This window comes from Microtus pennsylvanicus, chromosome 2 (assembly GCF_037038515.1).
Source record: "Microtus pennsylvanicus isolate mMicPen1 chromosome 2, mMicPen1.hap1, whole genome shotgun sequence".
Classification (NCBI taxonomy): domain Eukaryota; kingdom Metazoa; phylum Chordata; class Mammalia; order Rodentia; family Cricetidae; genus Microtus; species Microtus pennsylvanicus.
The window spans coordinates 26,245,409-26,266,364 of NC_134580.1; the positions used below are offsets into that span (position 1 = coordinate 26,245,409).

The 20,956-nt window shown below is 52.7% G+C and overlaps 1 protein-coding gene and 1 long non-coding RNA gene across 3 annotated transcripts in view; one reads left to right on the top strand and one right to left on the bottom strand.

Moving 5' to 3' along the window:
* Rapgef3 (Rap guanine nucleotide exchange factor 3) overlaps positions 1-11,793 on the bottom strand; it is a 27,568-nt gene extending 15,775 nt beyond the window's left edge. The window contains exons 1-14 of one of the 2 annotated variants that reach the window (XM_075960497.1): positions 11,051-11,793; positions 10,403-10,615; positions 4,478-4,531; positions 4,284-4,390; positions 3,970-4,091; positions 3,619-3,787; positions 2,959-3,043; positions 1,932-1,992; positions 1,770-1,846; positions 1,466-1,612; positions 1,034-1,146; positions 678-766; positions 364-442; positions 2-161 (exon numbers count right to left, since the gene is read on the bottom strand). In XM_075960497.1, coding sequence (XP_075816612.1) covers positions 2-161; positions 364-442; positions 678-766; positions 1,034-1,146; positions 1,466-1,612; positions 1,770-1,846; positions 1,932-1,992; positions 2,959-3,043; positions 3,619-3,787; positions 3,970-4,091; positions 4,284-4,390; positions 4,478-4,531; positions 10,403-10,615; positions 11,051-11,056 — 1,482 coding nt within the window. In that variant the 5' untranslated portion in view covers positions 11,057-11,793. Of the gene's footprint in view, position 1; positions 162-363; positions 443-677; positions 767-1,033; positions 1,147-1,465; positions 1,613-1,769; positions 1,847-1,931; positions 1,993-2,958; positions 3,044-3,618; positions 3,788-3,969; positions 4,092-4,283; positions 4,391-4,477; positions 4,532-10,402; positions 10,616-10,788; positions 10,948-11,050 lie in introns of those variants that run through there. The other variant, XM_075960498.1, reaches the window with a different exon arrangement.
* On the top strand, positions 11,070-17,490 carry LOC142843313 (uncharacterized). The gene is made up of 5 exons (XR_012909617.1): positions 11,070-11,258; positions 13,751-14,066; positions 14,162-14,368; positions 15,116-15,235; positions 15,311-17,490. It is a non-coding gene; the product is annotated as an uncharacterized LOC142843313 (long non-coding RNA).
* Positions 17,491-20,956: the final 3,466 nt, after the last annotated feature.

Consider the following 20,956-nt stretch of genomic DNA (forward strand, 5'->3'; position numbering starts at 1 on the left):
CCTGGAGGAAGCTGGTGGCCACGGGGTCTGAGTGGAGCATGGGGCCGTACAGGGCCACCCACCGGCTGACTAGCCGCAGAATCTGCTGCCTTTTGTTGCAGACATAGGTGCTTCGTTCCTGTTCGCTGCCTCCAGCAGGCTCTGCCGGCTCCACATGGAAGGTGGGCACCAGTCAAGGGAACCACACTGTGCCACTAAGGCCACATACCACCCCTGAGCAGAGGAAGGGCAGGGCCAGACTGGGACAGGTATGTTCAGGGCATCGGGGAGGGGTTACAACAGTCACTTGGATGGGGATTCCTTCCCTCACTGCCACACACCATCCCATCCCCTACCCACATCGCCCTGGGGCTGGAAGGATATTGATGCAAGAGGGCAGTGAAGAGCTGGGTGCTGGGCATGAAGACACTGTGGGTCAGCAGGAAGTCACTGAGGAAGGTCTCTGTTGGGCAGGGTTAGGGATGGAAAGGAACTTCAGAAGCCAAGTCATAGCACAGCTATACAAGCAGCGGGAGCACAAACAAGGGAATCAATGCCCAGCCCCTATTACAGTGTTCTCCACCCAGACCAGGAGCACTTCCTGCCAACTGCCTACATGGACCCATCCAGCCCCTGATGAGGTCAGGCCACAGTGACCTCCTGATGACTCAGAGAAAGGTAGTGTCTTATGACTCTACCTGTTGGGTCATGAGCACTGGAATCTGGTCGCATAGCTTCCAACAGGAGTTCTAGGATCTTCTCTGGGGTGCCAGACATTACTGTATACCTAGAGGAAAACTAGTCCGACTATGGCACGTGCCCTTCCGCCATCACTTTGTCCACATAGACATCATACACTGATCCCATCCTGCCTCCCGATTGGCCAGCCCTATTCCATCTTGGAGAGGGGGCATTGAAACATCCCCCCCAGTCCTTCAGTCCTCCTACCCCCAGAACACGGCATGAGAAAGAGGCAAAAGGCTGAAGGTGGGGGAGGTGTGTAAGTGGGGAACAGTGGGGAGCGGTGTAGGGAGAGATGCAGCGGGCTTGTTACCGATTCCTGCCTGGGGTTGGGGGGCGGGAAGGGCCGGTGCCCTGAGAGCTCCTCTCCAGAACCAGCACCACTTTGCCATGCTCTTCCAGCCTCATGGTTTTCGCTTCCACATCCTGGAGAAGGAGCCACACAGGTGTCCAATGCCCTAGGCTCCTTTTCCGATCTCCTGTACCACCTCCCTTCCGAACCCCGAGCCTGCAGGCTCCTGAGGCCCCTCAGTTCTTCTCAAGACTCCCCTTTATCAGACTTCCCAACCTCAACCCCTCCCCAGACCCAAATCCCAGCCTCTGCCACCCACCAGTCCCTGGTTTCTCACACCAAACTGAGGGTGTCCACTCCCAGCCGGATCCCAAGTCCGCTTACAAGCTCTCACGGACATCAGTGACCCTGGGCCACACCACACCATGTCTTCACTCCCTGCCCCCACGGCACCTTGATGATGCGGTTGAAGTCCTGCTTGTCCACACGCAGAAAATGACAGTTATTTTCCCGAAGGATGATGGTGGCTGCCCGAGGTGCGTCGTTCACCAGAGCCAGCTGTCCAAAGTCGTCTCCCTCGTGCAATGTGGTCACCAGCCCCTGAAGCGAGGACTCAGTCACAGCCCACCCTAGCACCAGCCCCTGTTGGGACAGACTCAGACACATCTGTGGGAGCAGCAGCCTTGGGACTATCAAGAGGAGTGTCCGTGAGGACATGAAGCAAAGAGCATTGACACTCTGGGGAGGGAGAGCTTACCTTGCCGTGGGTCACCACATTGACAGATCCCTTCCAGATGATGTACCACGAGGTGCCCTTGTCCCCCTGGCTAAACACTGACAGAAGCACAGATCACATCAGTCCTCTTCTGTCGCCCACCACTGCCCCATGGCCCCTGACCCTGTGGCCAACCCGACTTACACACAGTCCCTGCCTTGCTGTGTGGTTCAAAGAGCAGAACAGCAGCTAATTCCCGCTTCACCTAGGGGTGGAAGAAAGAAGATCAACAGTGTCAACCCGGGGAGAAGAGAGTCAGGCTGAGAGAGAGGGCAAGTCCAAAGACAAGGCTGCTGATCTTTGGGATGTTCCAGAGACAACGTAAAGACAAAAAAAAAAATGGCCAAAGAAGTGGGGAAAGATTCAAACTGAAGGCTAACAGTAAGAAATTTGGTAGAGAGACTGGAGAGATGGCTCAATGGCTAAGAGCACTGGATGCTCTTCCAGAGGCTCTGTGTTCGATTCCCAGCATCCAGATGGCAGCTCACAACCATCTGTAACCAGCCAGTTCCAGGGGATCCAATCCTCTTTTCTAGACTCCATAGGAACCAGGCATGCATGGTTTATACAGACATACATGTGAGAAAAATATCCATACACATAAAGTAATAAAATAATTTTAAAATTGTAATAAAAAGGAGGTTAAAAAAGAAGCCAAGGTTTGTGGCACATGCCTGTCACCCACGCACTCTGAGTTGGAAGCCAGGCTGATCAACAAAACGAGTTCCAGGACAGCCAGAGCTGTCACACAGAGAAACTCTGACTCAAAAAACAAACAAACAAACAAAACAAAAACAAAAGGTAGGGGAAATTTAAAAAAATGAAAAAAAAAGAAGCCAGGCAGTGGTGGTGCACACCTTTAATCCCAGCACTTAGGAGGCAGAGGCAGGCGGATCTCTGTGAGTTTGAGGCCAGCCTGGTCTACAGAGCGAGTTCCAGGGCAGGCTCCAAAGCTACAGAGAAACCCTGTCTCGAAAAAACCAAACAAACAAATAAATAAAATTAGAGAGAGAGAGAGAGAGAAGAACTCTTCAAGCCATAGGCTTGAAAAGGTGGGAACTGTTACACACACACACACACACACACACACACCATCCAGCAGTAGGCGTAGGAGCCTGGGGGCTCCCAGAGGAAGAGGTCTAGCTAAGGGCAAGCCCGTGTGTGTACTGACGGAGTTGGAGAGGTGGGCCACTGCCTTGATGTGCAGTAGCTCTTCGAAGATGAGGTCCAGCTCTTCATCTGTCCGCTGACCTGGGCTGGAGGAGCAGAGGAAGTCCTGAGAACTGGGGCCACAGCCAGAGAAGAGCTACCCCACCCGCCTGCTGGGGCCCGAGACCTGGAGCCAGATGGCAACTCCGCAACTATCAGTCAATCCACTGTTATCAATAACAGGCTTTGTGGGTGAGGCCCAGGTCCCGGGCACTGTGCTAGCACCTTTCACGCACTATTTCATTCCATGGTCAAACTATGATGTGGGCACTGTTATCCTCACTTGACAGAAGAGGAAGCTGGCTAAAGAGGCCCAAGGTCACCCGGTGAGTAGCTGGTTGGGCTAGAGGTTGAACCCTGACTCAGTCAAAACTCCACACCCTCTGTCAGTGGGGAGGGGGTCTTTAGACCCTCTGGCCCAACACCCGCAGGAATAGAAGGAGAAACAGCCTAGGATGTGGGGGCTGAAATCACATGACAAGTCCAAGGCAGAATGAGAGCTGACTTCAGGCTTCTACTCCTGCCCAGGTTCTCTCTCCCAGGTGAAAGTGAGCGCCTTTGGGGTATAACTGAAGGCCACATGAAAGTGGGGTGGGGACAGAGGGCGGGGCTTTTTACTCACGGCTTCCGGAGGGCCACGGTGAGTAAGGCATCAGGCCCTCGCTGCGAGAGCAGAGCCATTGCCTCAACAAGCTCCTCTTCCATGTCATGAGTGCCCGCGGGTTCTGGCTCTGGTCCAGGGAACCTATAGAATTGGGCATCTCGGTCCTGGAAGGTCCAGTCATGTTTCACTGGGAAGCCAAGACCCAGGCAAGACAGAGAAGAGAAAATGAGGCCAGGTATTGGACTTCATACGAAAACCCTCACCATGCCTTATAGCTCCTCCAGACCAGAGTTCCCAACAGAGTCCAGTCCTCAGGTCAGCCCTCCCTACCCCCACCCAGTCCTAGTGCCCAATCTGAGCTCAGCTCACCATGGTAAAGGGCACCCTCATCCAGCAACACCTGGCAGACACCCACAGCTTGGCTCCGTGAATGGACGCCAAGCCCCAGAGACAAGATCACATCCACCAGCTCCCGGCCAGAGCAGCATTGCCTGTGGGAAATGGAAGAAGGCCAGACAATCAAAGTGGGAGTGAGCAGGATCTCTATCCAAAGTCACCGTCTGGGACCAAGCCCAGTTTTTCCCCTACAAAGCGGGGCTGGGCCCCAATGCCTGGAGGAGAGCAGGGACGGAAACTGCCAGGGTAACCATCAAGGGCAGGCAGGAGCCACACTTGCTGCTCACCGGTATAGTCGGAGATGGTATTTTCTGTCTCGGATGAGGGTAGGGTAGGTGGCCAGGAGATGACGGTGGAGGAGCTTCCCTGCCTTGAGCACGCGCTCGGTGGTGGCCTAGGATGAAGTGGGGGTGGTGGCAAACTTAGGCCTGAACCCCGCAGCCTGTTGCCCCCTCCCAGTTCTGCTTTCCTCTGCTCATACCTGCTCCAGGCTCACACTGAAGTCCAGGGACTCCTCACTGTTGGTGAGCGGTGTCTGAGGGCAGCAGGGAGAATTTGCAGATCAGAGAGAGGGAAGTGGGACCCGTTTCTGCCTTTCTCCCTTCTTCCCTTGCCTGAGTCTCGGCCTCAATGCATCCAAGAGCCTTTAGCCATAAATACGCAGGTGTTGCTTGCCCAGTGTGCCTGTTCCCCATGCTGCTGCTCCTCTCAGACGACAGTTTTATCCCACACTGGTATGCTGCGGGTGATAGCCCCTAAGACCACCTCCGCTGCTCACCCAGGGTCCACCCATGCTCAGGCTACCATGCAGACAGGCTCTGTGTGTGGTTGTGGGAGTGACGCTGAAGGAAGTTGGAACACATGATACAAGATTCATGAGAGGCCAGGGCACGAACATCTTGGGAGGCCTGGGAACACCAGCTCCCAGCTGGGACTATAGGCTTGACCCTCAGCTCAGCTCCGTGCCCGAACACAGGGCACTCTGGAGGGCTGTGGCTCACTTAATGAACACATAAACCCTGGAGCCAGACTCTGCACTGATGGTGCGATCCTGAACAATAGCTCTATGTACGAAATCTCTAAAGAGCAAGTCGCAGAAACCCACGAGCTTTCCCCGTCGGTCGGCACAGATTCCTTATTTAACCATTGCTGTGCCTATGGCTGTGCTTTTATGGTAGCTCCCATTATTCAGTGAGGCGCAGGTGGGGCTGTGGGTGAAAGGCTTGTTTCTTTCTAGGAGATACTGTAGGCCACAGCCCTCTAAGGGAGGGTAAAGCCTTGGCAATCCATAAGACTGACTTACCATAGAAACACAGGTTAACAAGGGTCTTGTTGCCACCAGGGACTCCTGTGCCCTGGCATATCACCACAAAGACCCCTCACAACCCTCTATTCCAACCATCTGAAAACAGAGAGTTTATGAACAGCTCTGTGCCCTGCTGTCTATGAGCCCTCAAAGGCACCCCTTTCAGCCCACAAAGCATGTCTACCTCCCTGATAGCACTGCATCCTAGGTGTGGTAGGCAGAGTAAGGAATTATGGGTCAACAAGTCTTGAGGTGAATTCGAGTACCCCACATAAGGCAGCCATGCACGCACAGGACTGCTAGCCAGTCACGGGTAGGCTGGACCTCCCACCCAAATGGTTTCCTTACCAGTCCCATTCCAGCCATCTTACCTGCCAGAACCCAAGGACCTGGAAAAGCACTGGCTAGGGAGCTAGAATCCAAGTCCTCTCCCGGAGACTAGCAGGTCTCAGGCACATTTTGTTACTATACTCAGGCAAAGGCCTGGAGGTCTGGCATGGGTGCCTAGCCCAGCATGGAGCGGAAGTCACTAGGTGTCCCAAGGGTAGCCCTGCCCGGGTCATGGGGGCCCAGACCAGTGCTAGACACACAGCCCTAGAGACTTAAGGACAGGAAATGCGGAGGAGGAGCCAGGAAGGGAGGAAGGGCAGGAATGCTATCCAGCCAGGCCCTGTGTTGGAACAAACAGTGCCCTAGTGCTAATGACTTCTTGTTATTCATGTCAAAATGCCCAAGTCACCCTAGTTCCTGCCCCAGCTCCCTTTGGTGCCTACAGTCCAGGCTCTAGCGTGAGCTCTGTTACTGTTGGTAGATTTGTGTGTGTTTGTGTGTGTGCGTGCATGTGTGTGTTGTGTATGTGTATGCATGTGCTTATAGAAGGTAGAAGAGGGTATTAGAGTCCCTTGAACTAACTGGAGTTACAGGTCATTGTGAGACACTTGACAGGGTTACTCGGGATCAAACTCAGGGTCTCTGCATGATCAGCAGATGCTCTTATCCACAGAGCCATCTCTTCAGTCTCCGATGGTGGTGGTTGTATCTCCTCAGTCTCTGGTTGTTGTTGTTGTTGTTGCTGCTGTTTTGAGGCAAGGTCGCTTGCAGCCCAGGCTGAAGTCACTAAGTAGCTGCAGATAACCTTGAACTTCTGATCTCCTCGCCTCACTTCCTCAGTGCTAGGATATCAAGAATTGCCACTATACAGGCTCCGAGCATGCTAAGCCCGCACTCTACCCACTAAGCTCCATCCCTTAGCCAACCCTTCCTGGAATTATCCTGACCTAGAGGCCACATGACCAAGCTGGTCACTTCCTGCCCTACCCCAAGGGACGGGCATGGGAGTCTGAGGGCAGTAGCCTGAGAGTGCAACCGTAAGGCATGTGATCTTACTGAAAAAGCTGAAGCCTTCAGAGCCAAAGTCACCAGAGCCCTCAGAGCCTAGGGTCCCACAGTTGCTCAGAAAGGGGTGATTCAGGTGTCGTCTCCATGTGAAGCAGGTGTTTGCATTCTATTTCACAGCCAGAAAAAGATTGCATAACCCACGCTAACAGGTGGCAAACAGCATTCACACCAGAGCCTGTCTGAGTCCACAGCCCCCGCATAGATAGCCCTACCGTAATCTCTCTTGAGTTCAACCCCTGGACTTCCTCGGGGCAGGTCACAGCCACAGAAATGGCAGAGGCATTCTGCCGTCAGGAGCAAGGGACACTCTTGTTAACATCGCCCTTCTGTGCCCCTTCAATGCTCTTGTGAATGCGGACCTTGGGGACTTGGGAGAGGACTATGAATGAGCAGTAGTGGGCACCTGTGTGGCCACTGCAGCCAGATGCCTGAGCTCAAATGCTGCTTTCTGCATGGCAGCCAGGGTGCATGTGACCTTATGCTGACTTAAGTTCTCTGTGGACCAACTTCTTGTCCATGAAGGAAAAACCTATCCCAGGGAGTTATTATTGTATTATTGAAAAAGGCTAATAATCTCAAGGCCATGGAATGGTCCCTGCCTTGCAGCCACTGCTCAGCAAGAGTTAATGCAGTAATCCAGCATTCTACTTCTTCTGTGTACTTTCCTACTAACGTGGGATTCTCCGCTGCATGCTGTGAATATGTTTTATTACCACTGGTTAATAAAGAAGCTACTTTGGGCCTGTGGCAGGGAAGACTAGAGCAGGGGGGGGGGGACTAAACTGAATACTGAGAGAAAGAAGGCGGAGTCAGAGAGATGTCACGTAGCCACCGAAAGAGGCAGATACCAGACAGAACTTTACCTGGTAAGCCACAACCTTGTGGCGCTACACAAAGTAATAGAAATGGCTTCATTTAAGATGTAAGAGTTAGCTAAAAGTATGCATAAGCTATTGGTCAAGCAGTGTTGTAATTGATATAGTTTCTGCATAATTATTTCGGGTCTGGGTGGCTGGGAAGCAAACAAGCAGCCTCTGCCAACATCCTACTGCCTTGACATACGGGCTATAGCTGGCCCTGGTCTTGATCTCATGACCCTTGAGTATCATTTTGAGGTTCTCAGTTGGAAAGTAATGACTGGCGTGGGTCATCAGCCCCTCAGCCCTTGCCCAATAATGCTTCTCAGCTGAGAGCAGGAGGGATTTGAGGTGGCAGAGGGGTGCTGGCACTAGTCTGATGGCCAGCCCCGCCCTCCATCTCCGTCACTAAGAATCAGAGCTTGGCTGGAAGGACAGTCAGGAAACCAGACAGCGTGGAAATCCACCAGACCAGTTCCTTTGGACATGTCTAAAGTCCCAGGCCAGGTGGTGCACAGGGCAGGGACAGAGAGCGGGTCAGAGTTACTCTGTAGGTGGCTCTTGGGTATGAAGCCCAGTTCAGCCACTCGGCAGCTGTGCAGCCCTTCTCCTGCTGCTTGACCTCTCTGTGCCTCCCTTTTCACATCTGTAAGACGAAACCATTAGCACTGTCCCCACTAGGCTGTTGTGAGCATATTGAATGCAACAATAATGAACTGTTAAAGGGCATGGGGCATACGTATTGTGATCTTACACTATATTTGGATGGATTTGTTTTGGGAACAGAGACACCCCCAAACTGTCATAGGAATGGAAGAAACATTCCAGTTTTGCTTGAGTCTGTGGGGCCCACCCACGGTCACCCCGATCTTTCTCCTGTTCCCACATATAGTACAAGACCTCATCTCCCCCTCGTATTTTTCAAAAGTGCTCTTTACCCCCTGGCTGTACTGACTTAGCCATAGTTGGTAAGTCCTCTCTCCGTTAACCGCGGTCTGGTCTCCGATGAACTCTTCTTCAGGCTAACCCACTTTCCCCTGGGCTTTTTGAAGAGGTGGGTGTAGCGTGAACAACCCAGCCCTGTCTCTTGGGCTCTGGGCTCACCTTCTTTACCCCCTACATGCACACACCCTGCTGGGACTTGTTCCCTCACAGGAACACTTCATGAGTCAAAGCAGCCTTAAGAGCGTCAAGAGGTGCCGCCGCAAAGACAGCCAAGGAGCTCCCGAACACACACACGCGGTAGACTGGACCTACCTCACTGCACCCCTCAAGGGCAAGCATGGTAGAGAGCTGGGGGACAGCATTCTCTAGTCCTAAACACTTTAGTCAACAGCCCTCTCCCACTTCTCCCGTGAATGGCAGAGTTGGGCCTGCTTCTGAACCTTTGACACCGTTTACAGTCCAGCAACCCTTATTTTTACGTTTCCAGCCTCCTGTGCAAGCTGGTCCTTCCTTTCTGAGGTCTTAGGGGAGCTAGGAGACTGACCGTCGACTTCCTTCACCCTCTCCCTGACTTTGGATCCCAAGAGAGTCCCCAGTGACCTCATTGTCCTGGTAACTGACCTTTTCCTACCTCCTACCTAGCTTCTCCAAGCTGGGAAGGGGACAGGAAATGCACGAGTAATTATAGCCTGAAGGGGAAGGCCGGAGGGAGGTTCCAGAGGCTAGATCCCAGCAGGAACTACCGCCCTGCAGTGGTCGAGCCAGAGCAGGGATGTGGGGTAGAACCAGTGCACCTCCCACCCTTCTAGAAAAATCCAGGGAGAGAAGGGCAAGTCGGAACTGGACTCCAGTGCAGGGGGTCTTCTCCTCTAGACACACCTGGGGCTATCTCAACCCAGCCCCCTTTATTAGAAATGACAGCAGTGTTTGGATAAGGTAGGGAAAGGGGGCAGTGGTGATGATTTTGCTCAAAGGGACTTGTTGGTGAGAAATTACCCTTTCCAGGTTTGCTGCCCACTCCTGCTTTCTCTCCACCCTCTACTCTACCCCTTGCCCCAACACACACACACACACACACACCCTCCACTCAGGACCCTCTGCCCCTACACACACACACACACACACACCACCCTCCACTCAGTACCCTCTGCCCCTACACACACACACACACACACACACACACACACACACCACCCTCCACTCAGGACCCTCTGCCCCTACACACACACACACACACACACACACCACCCTCCACTCAGGACCCTCTGCCCCTACACGCACACACACACACACACACACACACACACACACATGTATACACCGCTTACAGACAGGACTGTTAAGCCTGGTGGTTGGGAAGAGAGAAAAGTATCCTGGGGACTGGCTTCTCTACCGTGCCCCCCCTCCAGCCCCCATCCTTCCCACTCCTCCTTCAGCAGACATTCTCCACTCTGAAACCTCTTCAGTCCCCTATGGCCAGGTGCCAAGCTTTAGCTACACAAATGCCTCACCCCAGGAGCAAAAAACAGAATCAGCCCGGTTCAATTGTTCACCAAAGGAGACCGTTGCCACAGTGATGTGTCCAGAACAGTAACCAAGCTAATTTCACCCCCACTTGACCTGGCCCCACATCTCCCACTGCCACACAGAAAGAAATCACAACAAGTAAGTCCATGCCTGGTACAAGAAGGTGATGGATAAAGGATAAAGCCCTAACGGGGGGCAGATCAGCACACCACATACACAGGCTCTGATTATGTGGTCTGCCACACATACCAACTCCAAGCTGCCCTGCCAAATGTTTTACTCCGCACCCCTAGAGCAAGCTGCCTGGCCCACCAGCACTGCAGTCCGGACTCTTCCAGCCCTGGTCCAGACTGGGTAGATGGAGGGTACTCACCCAGCGAAGTCCCTGGATGCAGCTGGGCCGCCTGTGTTCGAACACCAGCTGGTAAGAGCAGCACCGGGGACGGTGCATTCTTTTCAGCACCATATTGAGCAGCGTGCCCTCTGGAACCACGTCAGGGAGACTTCCCACCTGCGGTGCCCCCACAGCTGGACTCTCCACCACAGCTGGGCCCACCTGCCAGTGGTTCTCACCTGGCCAGCTGACCTGTGATGTAAGGAAAAAAGTGGACAGCCATCGGCTGGAGAAGCTGGATCTCCACACTACACCACGTTTAGCGTGCTCTGCACTTGGACTGGTCAGGCGGAGGTGCAGCAAGCCTGCCAGGAGCCGGGGGAGGGACAGGAAGACCTGCCCCGGGTCCTGCTGGCTTGGCGCACCTAGGGGTCTCCAGCTGGCTCACAAAGATGGGGCCCTTCTCAGTCCTCCCTGGAATTGTGCCTCGCCTCACTGCCCATGTCCTGCAGGCATGTCCACCTCTCCCGGCTTGAGGCTGTACACACACTAGATCCCCAGAAGCAGCTTAGCCTCAAACTCTCCTCCCCACCACCTTCTCCCACCCAAACTCCCCACGTGTCGGCTTCCTCTCCCGCCCTTTTCAGCAGCTTTCTTTGGCCCTGACCCGGGCTCCACCTTACCCACCTTCATGTTTCTTCTCCAGCTCACACAGCGGTGCACGCTCTAGCAAGAGGCTGGAGGATCCCTGGCGCGCTCCAGGGCAGCTCCAACCTGGAATCCTGGAGGGGTGTGGGTGCGAGCGACACCCGGGCGGCAGCGAAGGGCCAGTTCCCAGCAGGACAGGTTGTCTGGAGGAGCAAGATGCAGGGCTAGGCAAAGGGGCTCGACTTGGGTGAGTAGAGGTCTGAGAGGAGTGGGAAACCCCACCCCTCCCCAAAGACTAAGAACTCTGAGCCTTCTCCTCGGTTCCAGATGTAAGCGCCAGCTGGCACAGGGCGCTCAAGCGAAGCTGCAGCTGGCACTGATCCGGGCGGGAGCTGTCACACCCCCTGCGCTGCCCGCCCCTTCCCCTCCCCTGGACAGGCCGAGGGGGCGGGGAAGAGGCACAGGCTTGACGGTAGGGGTGCTCATAGGGGAAGGGGCCGGACCCACAGTCGATGGAGTCCCTACCCGGGACTACGTCAGTGGGTTCAGGCTCCGGACCCGAAGCCCCAGCGGGTAGGAAGTGCCTTAGGGTGAATGCCCCAGTCTCAGCCCGGGCGCCGGGTTAGGGGCAGTAAAGGCTGCACCCGCCGCCACGTGGCCAGGAGGAGAAATGCAAACAAGGAAACTAGGGAAGGGGGAGAGAGTGAGTCATGGCCGCCCCACCCGAGAGGGAAATCCGGGCTGGGGCTGCTTCCTGACCAGGGGCATCCGGCCTCCCGTTTGGGTTCAGGGTCTCCAGCAATCTTCTTGTGGGGAATCCCGCTGTCTGGCTTCCCACATTTGCCCTCCCAATCGCGCGGGTTGGGAAGTTGAGGCTGGAGGGGAGGGACCATATTCCAGATGGAGAGAGGGACGAGCAGATGCATAGATTGTGCCAAGGTTTAGATTTATGGTAGAGTTTCAAAGACAGGCTGGACTTTAAAGGGTCACGGCTCTCACTCCCTCCCCTCCCCCCGGGCTCCCCTATGCCGGGCTAGGTAAAAGCCGAGGCCCCACATCTCCCTGGGCCTCATTTCTAGTGCCACACAGATGGCGGGCACTTCGTCTCACTCATGCCTGCTTCCGAGTGGACAGAGACTGTGACCTGGGACAGCGATTTCCGTGGCGCCCGATAATTGCTCAGGACATTAATGAGGGTTTAGAAGGCACAGGCCCCGCCCCCAGCGTTCAAGGACTCTTCCCTTAGCCCATTCTCTTCTCCTTTCCCACTGCTTGGGGGGGATGGGGTGCTAAATCTAGCACAGCTAAGTTCATTTCCACCCAGAACTGATTTCTTGATGCGAGAATTTTAATCATCATTAAAAAACCCGAATTTTAATGCGTGTGTGTCTCAACAGTTTTTCTCTCCCAGGGGCGTTTTAGCAAGAACGTTTTAACTCCTCCAATTCTGATACCATCTGACTGGCACGAAATGGAAAATCGGTACTTTGAACAAACACTCCAGGTCGTCTGTGGCTCCCACTCTTTGAGACACGCTAGTGAGGGTTTCACTGCTCCTCCGAGGAAAGAAGGGAACTTGGGAAGGAGTCCTGCCCACCACTCAAGTTCTTAGAACTTGGAATAATGACTTGGAAACTTGGCCTAAAAGGATAAGAAATACATAGTCTCAGGAATGTTGGGGGGTAGGGATTGTGGTTGGGGGTGCCGTGGTGGCACTCAGGATACCGGATCTGGCTTAGAAGGTCTTGCAGAAGAGTTCCCTGGAACTGGCTGTGGAGTAGGAAAGTCCCTGTTTCCTACTCCCGTTGCCCCACTTAGGGCAGGAGGGAACAATGCCGAGAAACGAGGCAGAACACCTGCTTACCTGTCGATCTAACCATGTGCCTGACCCTGCTTCCTATCTAGGGACGATCCCATCCAGGCTGTCTGGCTCTGCTTTACCTAAGGGGAAAAGCTCTTGGGTACCTTTGGAGGTATTTTAGAGACAAGATGCACCTTGAATGAGGACACCGTGATCCCCATAGACCACTGCCCCTCAGTGAATGAAAAGACCACGTGGCCTGAGAGTCACATTCACCCTTCCTGACTGGCAAACAGTGCAACGTGCCCCTGTCGCCACGCCTTCTCCTTGAGGGCCTGGACCTTCAAACTGGGACTCCAACCCTTTCCTTCGCTGGTTTTGTTTGTCACGGCAGTGAGGAAAGTAGTTAATACACAGGAAGCACCTGAGAAAGTCATTCAAACGGCAGCAATGATTGTCCCAAACGCACTGGCCCCAGCTTGCTCTCATTCCCTCTGTCCTAGGAAGCCACAATGCTGGTTTTTGTGCTTACCTAGTCAGCAGCGACCTGAGCCACCAAAAATAATTAGACAGCCCTTCTTGGCAGGAGTCAGGTTTCCTGTCGCCTGCCCATGCAGTGGGTCCTGGGATTGATAGACGGGACCTAGCCAGTGCAATTACTGCTCCTTAGATGTTCCACTGAGGCTGAGGGCTACGGGACAGGGAAGGATGTCTGAAGAAGACATCCGGGCAGATGGGCCATCTTGGAGGTGAGCATGCCATGCCTGTTGCAGCATCCACCCTCCCCAACTGCCATTACATGCCTGGTAGGTGCCTTAGACAGAGAAATAATAATTAAAGGTAACAGGCACTACGTCCTGTTTTTAATACTTCATTTATATTCTCTTAATTGTCACAACAACCCTGTGAAATGACATTACCATTATCCCATTTTTCAGATGAGGAAGCTGACGCTCCAAGATGTTACATAATGTGCTCAAGACCTTCCATCTCGAAAGTGCTGGAGCCCTGAGGGATTCTACCCAAAGGGTCATTGAATCTGTGTAGTCCTACTCTAGAAACACTAGGAAAGCTCCTACAAAGACAAAAGCCCGCATCAGGAGCCATGCTCCCAACCCTGCCCATTCTGGCTCTGGAGGTCAGAGAGGACCAGACAAGGGATGCGAGGGGCACATCAAATCCACTTGATACGGGCTGTCCCTTCAAGTGAGCTTCTGCCAGAATACAGGTCCCCTAGGACCCGCTGTCTCTCAGGTATATGGTGGTTCTCCTGGTGTCTAGGCATGGAGGTAGGAAAGCCTAGGGGGTACTGAGAACCAGGCTTTGACTCTGGACTGTGTCTCTTCCAGCTAGGCCTCTTGGCTGACTTTGCACACACAGAGCCCACAGCTTCCTGGATTTCTGCTGGAACCTTAAACGTGCCCAACACTCTCCTCCTGCCTCAGGGGGCTCCACGTGCCCAACACTCTCTTCCTGCCCCAGGGAGCTCCTCCTCCAGTCAGCTTTGCTTCCCAGCTCCGGGAGTCCTGCCAGCGCCTAAGCAAGAAACCTGTAAGGTAGTGCCCTTCTCCTACAGCCAATCAGGCACCTAGGCGGTTGGTTCAGCCAATAACACGCCTCTCCTTTCCCCACTGCTTCTGCTACCACCCAGCAGCGGCAGCCCACTCATCCTAGTGTTTGCTCTCTCAGAAAAACCACTTTTCTTTTCTTACACCTTTGATTTGCAGCTGAGGGAACTGGGGCACAGGAAGGTGAAGTAATTTACCCAAGGTCACACTGACAGCAAACTGTAGAGCCATACTCGGGCGCCTAATGACAGCCCGTGTTCCTATCTACTGTCAACCACCTCTCCCATCCCTGATTGTTGCCTCTGCCGCACCTCCCATCATCCTCTCAGTGTGGTGCCTCAGCATTAATAACAATCTTGAATTCGTTTGACGTTGACCGGAGTTGTCAGGAACTGTGCTGTAGAACCAGGTAGCTGATGCCACCCCCAGACTCTGGGCACAGGCTGGTGGGGTAGCCCAGCTTACAGAGTGCTAGCCTAGCATGCCCAAAGCTTCAGAATCCATCGCCAGCAGCGAATAAATGAGTGTTGGTACATGCCTATAATTCCAGCCCTGGAGACGTGGGGGCAAGAGAATAAGGGGGTCATCAGCTGTATAGCAAGTTCAACGTCAGCCTGGACTACAAGAGACTGCCAGAGAGAGAGAGAGAGAGAGAGAGAGTCAGATAAAACCCAACCAACCAAGACTTTGGGAACATAACGTCCAGTGGGGTTATCTTTCTGTCTCCCTCACCAGCACAGTATGTGGCATAAATAGTTGCTGGCGTCGTGATTCTGGATGGAGATGAAGTCAAGGGGAACTCTGGAAATCAGATGCCGCCTGCTGCGGACCTGGACCCGCACTGTGCAGATGTGGGTCAGTGAGAAGCGTTGGTCCTGTCGGTTTATTTTCAAGGTGTTGCCTTCCTCCACATTCCTTATTCCTTCACAGGCTCTTGTCACAGCATTGGAGGTGGAAGAAGCTGTTAACGCGTGGCCTTCAGTGGAACTGCAGAAAAGAGGCAGTTTGGAGAGTGACCTGAAATAAACAGCAGAGGAGTTAAGGTCCGATGCCAGCCCTCTCCCAGGGTCCCTGGACTTCTACCTTGGCTAGAACTAAGCAGTTATGAAGAAAGATAAAGACAAGCACCCAGCCCCCACCCCCCTTGTCTGGACTCTGCCTCTGGGCTCCGGAAAGTCCTCTAAATCTCTTCCTAGGCTCCTTCTCCAAGTAGTGGTTCCAGTTCAGTTACTCCTCTCCTCTCCTGCCCATTCCTGGGGTGGGGGCAAAGGCAGGGAGCTGGAATGTTGATGGGCACGAAGCCAAACCTTCCTAGGACTAACAGGTCAGAACCGGTCACTCATAGGCCACTTTGGACAGGGATGTGAGCAGAAGAAGGCTGGTCTCTGCCTTCCCTAAGTTGGGGAAATGAGCAAGCAGGGTTTACCAGGCGGGTCTGAGGACTAGCAGGGATCTTGCTGAAACATGAATAGGGACATGCTTCCTGCTGGTGCTCAAGATCCCAGTGGGTGGCAGAGGGGCAAGGAAACACTCTCTGAAAAGACCTGAGGTGTTGACCAAAGGGTGGAGAGCTGGTGGGAGGAGACAGGCTCACAGAAGGCATAAGGCGAAATCTAGAAGGGCCTGCAGCGGAGAGCAGGCCAGTTACTCAGAAAATGTGTGTTATACCAAAACACATCAGATAGCCTGGCTTCTGCTTCTCTAGGAGGAGGGGAGACAGACAAAGGGACAGACCCAAACACGCACATGAGCGCAAGAGACGTCAAATGTCCTGGAGACATCCCATTTGACCTTGGTCAGTACTCAGAAATGGCTACTCCAGTTGGGACTCCCTTTCCCCTCCTTCCAGTACCTTCTGCCTTCCTTAGCTAACATCTCCCCATGGAAGACCACCTGCCATCTGCAGACCACCACTCCTCCCAGGGACCCTCTTCCAGTGTTCCCAGACTTTACTAACCTGTTCCCATCCTCACCTATGCTGAGCCTTTGGACTCTGTCCAGCCCTCCCTGATACCTGCTTTTGGATACTGGCAAGGTGTTGGCCACAGGAGCCCAGGAGAGAAGTCCTGTTAGGTAGGTCTCCTGCATCCCAGGCCTGACTGCTGGCTTGCCCCAACTGTCCTGAGTACTGGCTAGGGTGGAGGAGGGAGGAATAGGGTAAGGAGCGCAGCTTTGCATTTAGGCCAGGAATAGAATCTCGCTCCAGCATCAGACCTGCCCCAATCCTGCCCCCAAATCCTGCTCAGGAAATGCTGGGGCCAGAGAGGAAGCTGCACAGTCCAAGACTTCCTGGCACCAGATCCGCTGCCCATTTCCTCCCTTCAGAGAGGCCCTGATCAGAGACCAGGGGAGGTGCAAAGATGGAAACCAGAGAAGGAAGCAGAGAGCCAAAGGGGTGTCTATAAATCCAACCGAGAGACCGCCACAGACGACTTTGCCTGGGATGGAGGGCGGCCTCAGTTATTCAGACTTCCCATGTTAGGACGACAGGGACTGCTTTCTGCTCTTCAGCCTCTCCTTTTTCCTCCTCCTCTTCCTCAGGGTTTGTTACCTTCAGGGGAAGGGGTGGGCCAGTCAGATGCTCCACATAGACACATTGCAGGAGTGGCCAGAACTCTGGCCGGATCCCTTGACTACCCAGACTCTTCAAGCCTTCATGGAAGCGCCCTCCCCAATGGGCCTGGGAGTCATTACAAACTGCAGCCACTGCCCAGTTGCTTTCCCTGCAGGTGTCCTACCTGCATCAGTTTTGGTACTGACTGGTTTTCCTGTGTCAACTTGACACAAGCTAGAGTCATCAGAGAGGAAGGAGCCTCAGCTGAGGAAATGTCTCCTTGAGATCCAGCTGTAAGGCATTTTCTCAATTAGTGATCAATGTGGGAGGGTGTAGCCCATGGTGGGTGGCGCCATCCCTGGGCTGGTGGTCCTGGGTTCTATAAACATGCAGGTTGAGGAAGGCATGGGGAGCAAGCCAATAAGCAGCACCCCTCCATGGCCTCTGCATTCGCTCCTGCCCTCCAGATTCCTGCCCTGTTTGAGTTCCTGTCCTGACTTCTTCCAGTGATGAACAGCAATTTAGAAGTGTAAGCTGAATAAACCCTTTCCTCCCCAACTTGCTTTTGGGCCATGGTGTTTTGTCACGGAACAATTAAGCCAGACTTCCCTTGGAGTTCCATATTCCCTGTCCCATTCCAGACACTCACCCATTATTCCAAGAGCCCTCTGTGGGAGAAATCCGTGGCCACTGAGCGGGAAATGGCTTTGGGATCCCTGCAAACCTCTCACCCACTACACTGGTTCTGCTTCAATCAGGTTGTGTGCCTCGTACCCAGGGCAGCCTGTGGGGGGTGCCCTGAGGTGAGAGGTGTCAGTGAGGTTCCCCTTTCCTTCCACTGGTCCTTTCTCCCTCCCTTTGGCTCCCGCAGAGATCTATCTTTGTGCCTTTCCACCCTGCCCATGGCTTAGCTGCGCTTCTACTGCCTCCCCCCATCGCTGATGCAACACTTCCTCCTCCAGAAGGGGTCATCAAGCATGGCCACTTAGACCTCCCTCGGGTGCCACGCTTGGGTCCCTACTCTGAAAGAAGCCAGAGATCAACCAGTTTTTAGGTTTTACTCACCACTGCCCTCATGACCAGGGATCTGCCTGCTTTGGAGGAAGCCTCCAGGGGAGTTCCTTGGGTAATGGACCCATCCCAAATTCCAGTCTCAGTGTGAGTCTTCATCATTCCTTGTGCCAGGCTTTAGTGGCTGCCCTTCCACCTCATAGCTGCAGCCTGACGCGGCCTGACTCTTCCTCCACCCGCTTCAGCGAGCGACTCACCCAAGTGAATCAGCACCATAGGCCTGAGGCTGCAGTCCTGCTGAGGTAAACACAGGATTTACCTGGCCTCTGTTTCCCACAAGCCAACACTCCCCACTCCCGAGGAGAGGGGAAGCAGAGACTCAAATAGGTCCTATGACTGGGGCCTCACCCTGCTCTTCCTGGGCTGTTACAGTGGTAACATCATTCCCTTCCTTCTAATGCCCTTTTAGCTTTTGTCAAAATAACCATGGCTTCTGCCTGACATCTTCTCACTCATCGTCCTGGGCTCTGAAAGAAACTCTAGGCCAGTGGTTCTCAACCTGTGGGTTGTGACCCTTTTGGGGAGGGGGATCAAATGACCCTTTCATAGGGGTCGCCTAAAGAGCATCAGAAAACTGATATTTACATTAGGATTCACAACAGTAGCAAAACTGCAGTTTTGAAGAAACAATAAAAATAATTTTATGATGGGGTCACCACAACATGAGAACTGTATTAAAGGGTCATAGCATTAGGAAGGTTGAGACCCACTGCTCCAGGCTCTCAGGTAAGCAGAGAAATGGGGGCTAACTGTGAAGGGAGACTTCAAGTAATTCTATTCCAGCCCTAAGACCCTGTTCTAGGGGCAGAAGGTCACCCCAGACCTGGGGATCAGATTTCTAGGGCCGAGATACTCCTGTGATGTGGGATTTCCCTCTGTATGCTATGAATGTGTTTTATTACCATTGGTTAATAAAGAGGCTGTTTCAACCTATAGCAGGGCAGAATATAGTCAGACTGGGAGAGAGAGAGAGAGAGAGAGAGAGAGAGAGAGAGAGAGAGAGAGAGAGACAGACAGACAGTAGGTAGAGTTAGAGAGAGACACCATGTAGCTGCTGAAGGAGAAAGATGCAAGAATAGAAACACCTGTATGCCACAGCCTCGTGACGATACACAGGTTAATAGAAATGGGTTAATTTAAGATGTAAGAGTTAGTTAATAAGAAGTCTGAGCTAATAGGTCAAACAGTGATGTAATTAATAGTTTCTGTGTGATTATTTGGGTCTGGGCGGTTGGGAAATGAAGGAACAGTCTCCTTCAACACCTTGAAAATGGAGCCTCAAAACCTCAGTGATTGGGGCCCTCCTTGCAGCCAGCTACCTGCAGCTCTCCTTCTAGATCAGTTCTTTCTAAAGTTTTCTAGTCCTCAGGATAAAAATGGGAATGCAGAAGTGGAGAGAGATAGCTGGGCAGTGGTGTCCCACACCTTTAATCCCAGAATTTGGAAGGTAGAGACAGGCAGATCTCTGTGATTTTGAGACCAGCCTGGTCTACAGAGGGAGTTTCAGGACAGCCAGGGCTACACAGAGAAACTCTGCCTCAAACAAACAAACTAATAAAAACAGAAGAAGAGAGAGAAATTTAGGTCTTCTCCCCTGTGTCAGACACAGCCTTGGGCTGCCATTACCAAGGGCTTCAGTTTTGAACACCTTGGGGATGGGGAAGACAGGGTGATGAGGTAAGATCTGGGCAGAAGAATCTAAGAAAACTCACAAGCTAATTTTAGGTCTCCAGGTTTTAGTGGACCTGCATAGCTGAATACGAGGGTTCAAGGCTGGGGAAGGTTGCCCCCTAGAGCCAGGATGGAATAATTCTGTATGGACAGCTAGCTTTTCTTTCCCTTAATTATTGCCGAGTTCCTCCTCCCTGGGCCCCTGGGAAACAGGAGGACTAGTCATATGACCTGCTCTAGACCAGTGGTTCGTAACCTTCCTAATGGGGCAACACCTTAATATAATACAGTTCCTCATGCTATGGTGACCTCCAACCATAAAACTATTTTTGTTGCTACTTCATAACTATAATTTTGCTACTGTTATGAATCATAATGCAAATATCTGTGCTTTCTGATGTTCTTGGGTGACCCCTGTGAAAAGGTTATTTGATGTCCCCCTACAAAGGGATCATGACCCATAGGTTGAGAACTGCCACTCTGGACTGAGGGGCTTCCTGGGTTGTATGGCTTTTACTTGAAAAGCAGAAAAAGTCAGCCATCATGATGGCTTACAGATTAAAGATATTTGCTGCCATGCCTCCTGATGACCAAAGTTCAATTCCTGGAACCCACACAATGAAAAGAGAGAACTCAGTTTGTTCTCTGATTTCGGTGCATGTGTCTAATCTCCCCCCCCCACACACACACGGTTAGTCTGTATAGAAAGAACTTAATAGACCAGCAAGTGTTATGGGAATGTCCTGTTTTAGAGAGGGGTCTGAAAGAGCCTTTCTGAAGAAGAAACATTTGAGCTGAGACTTGTACACATTAATCCCAAAGATGGGAAAAGAAAGACCACTAGCCCATGATGGCCAATTAACTAAAGGAAGCTTTTTTATTATTCATGTACAAAGACTGCTTCCCCCTAAGGCAGGGTTGGAGAGGTCAGTATTGGATGTGAAGAAGACAAGGTTCTTATAGTTCAGGGATAAGGGGTTTCTGTTGTTGGGGGGAGCTGCTTGTTTGTCCCAGTCAGTTAGCTCCAAAATAATCACATAGAAACTGTATTAATTAAATCACTGCTTGGCCCATTAGCTCTAGCTTCTTATTGGCTAACTCTTACATCTCAATTTAACTCATTTCTATCAATCTGTATATTACCACAAGGTCGTGGTTTACCAGTAAAGTTTCAGCACGTCTATCTCCGGCAGCGGATCCATGGCGTCCCTGACTCCACCCCTCTTTCTCCCAGCATTCAGTTCAGTCTTCCCCACATACCTAAGTTCTGCCCTATCAAC